The 8824-nt window shown below is 39.6% G+C and overlaps 1 protein-coding gene across 1 annotated transcript in view; it reads right to left on the bottom strand.

Annotated features, from left to right (window-relative positions):
- Window positions 1-6594, bottom strand: part of NLRP14 (NLR family pyrin domain containing 14) — a 26539-nt gene extending 19945 nt beyond the window's left edge. The window contains exons 1-3 of the mRNA XM_019632227.1: window positions 6280-6594; window positions 5404-5475; window positions 1651-3241 (exon numbers count right to left, since the gene is read on the bottom strand). Of these exons, the coding sequence (XP_019487772.1) occupies window positions 1651-3241; window positions 5404-5475; window positions 6280-6571 (1955 nt within the window). The 5' untranslated portion in view covers window positions 6572-6594. The remainder of the gene's footprint in view (window positions 1-1650; window positions 3242-5403; window positions 5476-6279) is intronic.
- Window positions 6595-8824: the final 2230 nt, after the last annotated feature.

Genomic DNA, 8824 nt, shown 5'->3' with positions numbered 1-8824 from the left:
TGGGGCCCTGCAAATTAGATTGACAAAAGGCAGATTAACAAGAGAAAAGCATGCAAATTTTATTAGCATGTGTATCACGGATACACATGGGGAAACTCAGTTATGAATAACTCAATGAGGTGGTTAAAATTTGGGGTCTATACACCTAACTAAGGGGAAGAAAGGGCACTTAAGGAAAAAACAAATGACTTTTTGGAAAGATAAATGGGATTTAGGGGAATAGATGAGAGACATGGTAGTTTGTGACATCTGCCTGGGTAAAGTGTCAACTTCTGTCTCCAAAAAGAGATTAGAGTTGCTCCTAGCAGGGAATTCATTTATGACAGTTGAGTTCTCTTGGGAGGCTGTGCTTTTAGGCAGATAAGGTATTTCAGGAACGCAAATGCTTTCAGCTCAAAATGATTCTCATGTAAAAGTGGCATGTTTTGGAGTGACATATCCTGATCCCCTTCACTACTCAATAAATATTGGTTTCCTCCCTTATTTCCCCAATACCTTATTTAAAGTGGAATGAATGACATTATAGAGTGGTGGCCTCTACATGGCCTGAGGTCTCAGAGAAAACTAGGCAATAAATTATTCATTCAAACATTCAAGTGCTTACTCTGTACAGATACTATGGATAAACTGTGTGACCTCAGTCAAGTTACACACCTTCGTGGTACCTCAGTTTTTTATAAGTAAAATGGAAATAGTAGCATCTACCTTGGATTTTTATGAGTTAGGACTTAGAAGACTGTCAGGTATGTATTAAGCAAATATTAGCTATTATTTGATGTGTGCTTGAATCAATGATTGTACACGTACTGTCTAAGTGAGTTCTGCATCTCAGTTTTGTAATCTCAAAAATAAATTGAGATGTGGTTTTGACCAGCATTAAATTGGGTATGTCAAATATCCTGTGCCTCTATAACTGTATACCACATTGTAAGCCCTCAATTAATTTTAGTTAAATATAGAACTAATTCCATAGTTCAATTGTTCCTCCAGACTTAGATGGGTAAAGTCAGAAAAGGCAACTTGAGGTAGGAAAGAGCGTATAATAATAGACATAAAATACTGAAGGTTCATTTATTCTTTTAAAACATTTATCTAGCACCTATTTCTTACCCACATCTGATGCTCTCCAGTTAGTTGTTAAAGGGCTTAGACTTTTCATAAAAGGCCAGTATGTCTAGGCAATGGGGAAGGTAAGCTAAGTCAGTAGAATACAGTGGAACAGAGCCCAGAGAGATGACGTAGGTGCACGAGGTTCAGCAAGAAATTCCTGGTCCCTATTCTTCTGGAGGGCGTTATTTTTAAAAGTGAAATATATATAAGACAGTGGGTGTAAGTTTGGGCTATGCCACATCCCTCCTTGAGGACTGGAACACTCATTCCCTGGTTGTTGGGAGTATTGACAGATGACAGTTCTCAGCCAAGTCCCTCTCCTGGGATTACCTTCAGGCCAAGAGGGATACTTCAGACAAGTTTTTGCCTATGAATGGTCAATAAGGGGTTTCAGTGCCTGGCCTCTTTTTCTCAAGGCGGAAAAACTCTGAAAGGCTATCCTGGGACCTCAGCTAAACAACTCCTCCTTTCCCTCTGAGGCAATATACTTCCTTCACTCCCACACAGAACACTACCAGGGATCTGACCTAATACACTTACCAAGTTTCAGCTGGGGGTCTTGAGTTTAACATCTTCTCAAATGCCACACACAGTTTAATGGCCCGTAAACCTTGGCAATACTTCAGGCAGAATGAAGACACAAGCAAATGGATTTTCCCATAAATATGAATGACAACCTTTTGGAAATATCTCATTGCCTGGCTTATAAATGCTTCATCTTGAGTCTCATACAGACAGTGAAACAACTCCAGGCATCCCAGCTGTGATGGGAAATAGTCATTGTTTCCTAATATTTTCATCCACTGAAGTATCTTCCACTTTATCTCCAGTGACATTTTACAGTTAAAAGTCTCCTCCAGTTGTTTTACTTGATCTTCATTCAATAGGCCAAACAAAAAGTATTTCATCTGCATCAGATGGGGCTCTCTATGACTGTTGCTTTCAAGTAACAGCTTCAAGTCTTGTTCAAAGGACTGAGAGGAACGATCTGTGATTCCCCAGCTGTCTTTCAACAAATAGAACATAGCTGCAAAAAACTCCTGAATGTGTAGGTGGGTGAACTCATAGCAGTTTTCATACTCTGTGTCCACCTGAAGAATATTCATGTCCAGGAAAACCGGGACATCAGATTTAGTTAACCCATGCTTTCTGAGATTTTCCCTATAAAACACGTGTGTCATAGTCCATACTCCTTTAGCAGCCAAGTGGCACAGGCTCCTCAGTTGGGTTTGGTTGGGAAGACTAGGACAGCGTCCATCTACCTGTGTGAACAAGCTAGAGATATAGCAGGTAAACAGAGCTGTGGTGGTTTTGCAGGTCAATGTAATATCACTACCCTTCTTCGTTTGCTGTTCCAGACAAGTACAAATGACCCAGCACACTAGGGGGACTTTGCACATGCTAAAAAGCATCTCATTGTTTCTTAGTAAATCCAATGCTTGCAAGGCTAGCCTCTTGTCTTCAAAAAACTGGTAAATATACTCCTCTCTTGCATCCTCAGACAGACCTAGTAGCTCTACAGAACGCGGACTTTTCAACAAAGGCTTTAGTTTCTTACAAGCTGCGAGCCTCGTTGTCACCAGTAAGGATGACTCAGGGAGCATCACTTTCCTCAGCAAACTACTCATGACGAATGACACTGGGTGTACCTGGGTCCAGTCATCGCACAGCTCAAACTCGGGTTCCTCAAACGCGAAGTTTAGTTCATCAAAACTATCAATTATAAAAAGGAGACTATTTGGCTGGGACATAATCCTTTCAACAGGGCCTTCGGTGCTGGGCCAGTCTTTTGATATCATCTGAACAAAGCTTCTTTCTCTCAGCTGGTTAATTTCTCTTGCATTAAGATAAAACATATAGGTAAATTTCTGATAATAGAGGTTGCCCTGGGCCCAATCTAACAATGCCTTTCTCACCAAGGTGGTTTTTCCAACTCCAGCAGCCCCCTGAAGCACCACTGTCCGTGGCTGCTCACCAGTTCTGACATCCACATCAAACAAATGTTCCAACAGTTCTCGACCTTCCTCAGCAATTTTATCATGGAAATCTTTAGGTTCTCTAAACAAACACTTCTTATGCCGCATGATGCAAAATTTTTCCTGTATTTGAATTTTGTATTCTGTTCCATCACCTAAGTCAAAATGAAGCAGAGAACAAACAAAAAACAAACATACATGTGATGAAAACAAATTCTAGGATTTGCTATGTTAGGAATACTGGACTCGGAGTTAGGAACAAGAAGCGATACAGGCTGAAATCAAAGTGCAGCTAAGAAAAGAATGTAAATAAAACAAAAATATTCCTAGCTTTAAAACCTACATTAGAAACTGAAAAAGTAGAACAATGAAAAATGAATTAGTGATGGAAAATAAAAATTAAAATTCGTTCTAGAAATATTTTCTCTTCTTTGTATTTTTCCTCTACAGAGAAAAAAAATGATATATGTGTAGAACAGTCATCATCCAGATTAAAAAGGAACACAGACAACAATTAACAGTAATAGCCAGAGAGGACCTAAAGATAGATCTGAAGCTACAGATCAAAATAATCCACTTTATACAGGTAAAACATTAATAAACATTGAAGTGTAAAGAATATTTTAAAGAGAAGAAAAAAATTCCCAAATGTGCAAGTAAAATGAAAATATAGTTTCATCTTTACCTAACATCTGATTCCACCCTTAGATCTCAATAAATATCACTATCTCGGGAGGGGGGAAGTCTTCTCTTAAACCCAATGCTTGAATAGTTCCCTCTTTCATAAATTCTCATAAAGCAGTATATATTACATTCACAGCACTTATCACAAGATGTAATTACTTCATTTAATTTTTAAAGTAAATACAGTTGACCATTGAACAACACAGGTTTGAACTGTGTGGGTCCACTTAAACGTGGATTTTTTTTCAATAGTCGGCCCTCTGTATCCCTCAGTTTCACATTCACAAATTCAGCCAACCATGGATCAAAGATACTATTTTTGATCTGAGGCTGGGAATCTGTGGATGAGGAAGGCCAACTGTACGCATAGTTCTATGCCATTTTATGTAAGGGACTTGAGCATCCATGTATTCTGGATCGAGGAGGGGCCTGGAAACACTCTCCCCTCACATACTGAGGGACAACGGTTAGTAATTCTTTCCTTTGGCATTCAGTACAAACATCTACGATAGTTCATATTCCACTAAATTATGCTTAGTTCTTCCCCAGGAAAGATTATGGTATTAGAAGGCAGGTACTCTTTCTTTTTAGGGTGTAATATCTAGTATAACACAGTACTTAAAATTGAGATTATAAAGATGATTTTTACTTTCTTCGTTATATTTTTATCTATATTCCAAATTTTGTAACAGTGCGTCTCTATGAAGATGGAACCCTGGTTTCTTAAATTTATGGCCAGTTATACCGCTAAAATAAACTTTATATTGAATCAGAAATTAAAAGTGGGATGTCATCTTCAAGATCATTTAATATAATAAGCAACTTTTATTTATTAGTACTTACAATGAAGTTCCAAGTACTGATAAATAGGTTCTCAAATATTTCTTCAATGAAATAGTGTGGCCTGTTAGAAAGTAGCATAGCTGAGTTAAGAATAAAGGCTTCTCATGGGCCGGCTGAGTGGCTCAGTTGGTTAAGAGCTCACTCAAGAGTGTGAACTCTGAGCAACAATGGTTCAAGTCCCAGCCCGAGCTGAGTAGCCACTGAGCTGCCAACAGGTGGCAGGATGGCTCAGCTAAAACAAAACAAAACAAAACAAAAAGAATAAAGGCTTCTCACCTGATCCATTTTCCTTTGTACAGACTGGAAGTCAGCTACATAGAAATCAAAACAAAGTAGGGGGAATCGAAGTGGTACTGATCTAAGAGTGAGAAAACCTGATTCTAGAAATCACATTTTATATGGAATAATTGGTCACCACCTGTGGAACTCAATTATAATATCATTTCTTAAGGAAGGGAATAGATGTGATAAGCCAAATAGCCCCTGCCAACTCAGGGATTCTCTAGTCCATAAAACACAGACATGGATATACCTTTGTTCATTAGACTGTCATCTTTGATTGGGCATTTCCAAATTCGGGACTTTCTTGAAGCCCTGAATTAACATGATCCTGACGCTGACTTTGGCTAGGGAGCCAGTATTGTTGACTCTTTCTGAATGATAACCAGTAAACAGGTAGGATAGAAGAAGCAGTTAACAAGAATTGAACAAAAGTTCCCTGGGAGACAAACCCCATCCTGCTTCAAAAGCTCAAACTCCTCCCAAATCTGACAAAAGCCCATCTGCTCACCCAGCACTGCCTCCTGATCACCTTGTGCCTCTCCAGCCCTGGTGTCCTCTGGTCCCATGGCCTGAGCTGCCCCTGCAACAAATTCCAACAGGATCATGAGATTTGCTAAGAACACAGCTTTGGTAATGGCCAGAATTCTCCTCAGCAGTCTAATTTTATGACTACCTATTTAAGAAAAGTAGAGCAAACAGAGCTCCAGATGCCACCAGTCCAGCTGAGGGAGAAGTGATGTGGTATGAACAGCATGAAATAGGAGACCTCTTGCCATGCCCCCTACCCTATAACAGGGGAAGTGGTCTAATCTAAGCTTAAGTTTCCTTGTCTATACTGACCTCACAGTGATACAGCGAGTCTCCAAGGAAATCATGGATACACGCCTTGTAGCTGGTAAGACTTGTATACGAGTGAGGAATTTTAGATGTCTACCATATTTCATACTTGGGCATGATTTTAAAAATTGACTTGGCTTATGTTCCTTAATATTATTTCCCCAGTTCTCATATTTCAGCCAAGATTTTAAAACATATTTGAGATTCCTTAAAATTTAGCCTCAACTATGACTTTATTTGTAGTGTAGGCAAAGGAACACTAGATGGGACCATTCTTATCACTCAATTCCTTTAAGCATTCTAATTGATGCAAAATGGATGAATTACCCCCCAATGAAGGAGGCAGGCTGCGTAACAGGACTCAAAACCCTCCCGCCTCTTCAGTGTTCCTCAAACGATCCAACAAGCTCCCAATGTACTTGACCACCCCAGAGCTTGCGTCCCACAGAATGGTTTAATCTCAAGTCTCTTTCATAGAATTATCCTAGCAGACTCCAGGAAGCACTTCCTCCCCCCTACCCCCAGATCTGTCCCCAGCATCACTCACAGTTGATCTCTGCTTTTGCCCTCTCACACAGATCCTTCAGGTTCATCTTGCCAAAGATTTTGAGAGCCACATTCCAGGCCTGCTCTCCTGGAAAATACTTGTTCACCAAGTTAGCCAAATCCTCCCGCTTGGCCTTCTTCACTTCAGCCCAGGGTATCAGGCAGTACCCAGATTCCATGGCCTCATTCTTTAGGAGTAACTTGAATCTATTTAATTCCTCTTTGTTAAGCTCCTCCAAATACAACAGCAGCCCAAAATCAGAAAAGAAGGAAGACGATGGCAAAGCTGTCATCTTGTCCCTGGGAAAATAATCGGAATAAACGGGCCCTATGGAAAAGATGAAAAAATGAAATACCTATTAAAATATAGATTAATTCAACAAAAATGCATTGAAGCTCATTACATATGGCTCAATGCTGACCTACTGTCCTCTGTAATGCATTTTCTATCAAGAAAAATTCCTTTAATATAGATCACTGTATATTTCTTCCACCTTCGTAAGAGTTACTCCCAGTACCACCACTTATGAGCTGTAAGAAATAAAGACAGACAATTCATCTCTGAGCCTCAGTTTATTCTCCTGCAAAGTGAGGATATCAGAGGCAACCTCAGAGGACTGTGGTGTGGATTAAATGAGGTAGACTGCATGTATCACCCAGCACAGAACAGGCTCCTACTAAGTACTGACAACTTTCCTCATCCCTTCTCTCCCCCACCAACACCCGACACATATCTCAGCCTACAAAACACTGTTATTGTACCCCAACCAAACACAACATTACTCTTGAAGCACGTGACTGGAATATGCCACCATATACCTCTTCTTATCATGTCACCTCTGGTCAAACCCATACGCAGTCACTGAGAGTTTGCATTCCTAGCTCACGCTCCTTTCACATCCACTCCCCATCACAATTATTTGAGTGAGTTCAAAGTTAAAGGCCACCCAAAATACTACTCTCTCCCATCCTTGACCTTAACTCCCATGACTTTATTTAACTTTAGCATTTCACTGTGATGCTTTCACTCCAGCATCAGCAACAACTATTCAATCTCTGAAACTCTGAAGTCCCAGAGCCCAGTCTCTATTAATACCGTCCAGTTAATAGATCAGTTTCATGCCCTCTCCCCAACTGTGACAGTTCAAATACCATCAAATGCTGGTCTTTTGAGCCCTGTGTTTTCCCTCTTGTTTATCAGCCATCTTAAGAGCCTTATTCAATCTCTTATTCAGCATGGGCACTCCAGTTAATGACTTAAACCATATCTTCAGGTTTCTCATCTCCTCTTCAGTGATATGCCTAAAGAGACACAGCCAATAGGCAGTGTAGGTGGAACTGAACCTACATTTTTCTCTAAACCCCCACCCCTTTCCAGTCTTACATAATGCCTCCCCCTATGTTTGCCAATGAGATTGGAAAAGTAGAATGGGGAAATAAAAAAAGGCTCCGAAGAGAGATTTTACTTCTTAAACAGAAAATAAATCATCTCAAAACTACATAATAAATCAGGATTATATCCTACAGTAATTGTTAAGTTTATCAGCCAGTTTTTTGTTTTGTTTTGTTTTGTTTTGGGGGTAGGGGGGGTGTATGTTTTAACTGCACTGCAGAGACAATTCTAGATTACAGATTAGGATCTGACCAAAACAAGTTTCAGATTAATTAAAAACAAACAAACAAANAAAGCAAAAGAAATAAATCTGAGGAAACTTCAAAGGAACACTGGATTTTTTCCAAGACATACAAATTATGGTGAAGGAAAATGAGGCATAAAACACAACACCCTCAACTTCCTGCCTAGAAATGTACAGATATCACTACGTGGCGGCCTTTTTCTTCTTTCCTGAAACAAAGAAAGGGGACTCTCTCCCCTTTTGTATAGCTCACCTCTCCATCTGTAATCTGAATCTCATCAGAATCTAATAATAAGGGACTTAATCCATTAATGATCTATCTTCTCTATCTTCAATGTCTCCCTGTCCTCTAAGCCCTTATTAACATTTTAACATGCCAAAGTCTACTTTAGTCTTGTACAAGCATTTCCTTTACTTCACATCCCCATCATCTTATAAACTTCTTCAGCATCTCTCATACTTTACCTATTATATCTCCTCAATCCACCGCAATCTAACTTTTGCAACTGTACTTCCACTGAGATAATTCATACCAATTATGACCCTATTGCATAACCCAATAGGCATTTTGGATTCAATTTTCATTATCTGTAATCAGGAAAAAGAACAGTACCTACCTCTACAAGAATTCAAAGCTAATGCATGCAACACCTAATTTACAGGGTGCCATACGGACATTATTTTAACAATGCCTTGATTCTTGATATGCTCTCTCCCCTTGACTGCCATAATCCCCTGCTTTCTTCATCTTCCCCCTGCCTTTCTGGGTGTCTCTTTGAGCCAATATCTATATGGTTCTGAATCCTAATGGGTATCTACCACATAATAGCTACAATTCTGATAGAGTACAATATACTCTGGCCTCCTTCCCAAAGGTTTTATGCTGTACTTGAACTAACTTGTTTTTTT

Source organism: Hipposideros armiger, unplaced genomic scaffold, assembly GCF_001890085.2.
Source record: "Hipposideros armiger isolate ML-2016 unplaced genomic scaffold, ASM189008v1 scaffold_1099, whole genome shotgun sequence".
Taxonomy (NCBI): domain Eukaryota; kingdom Metazoa; phylum Chordata; class Mammalia; order Chiroptera; family Hipposideridae; genus Hipposideros; species Hipposideros armiger.
This window is presented reverse-complemented; position numbering and strand designations above follow the sequence as displayed.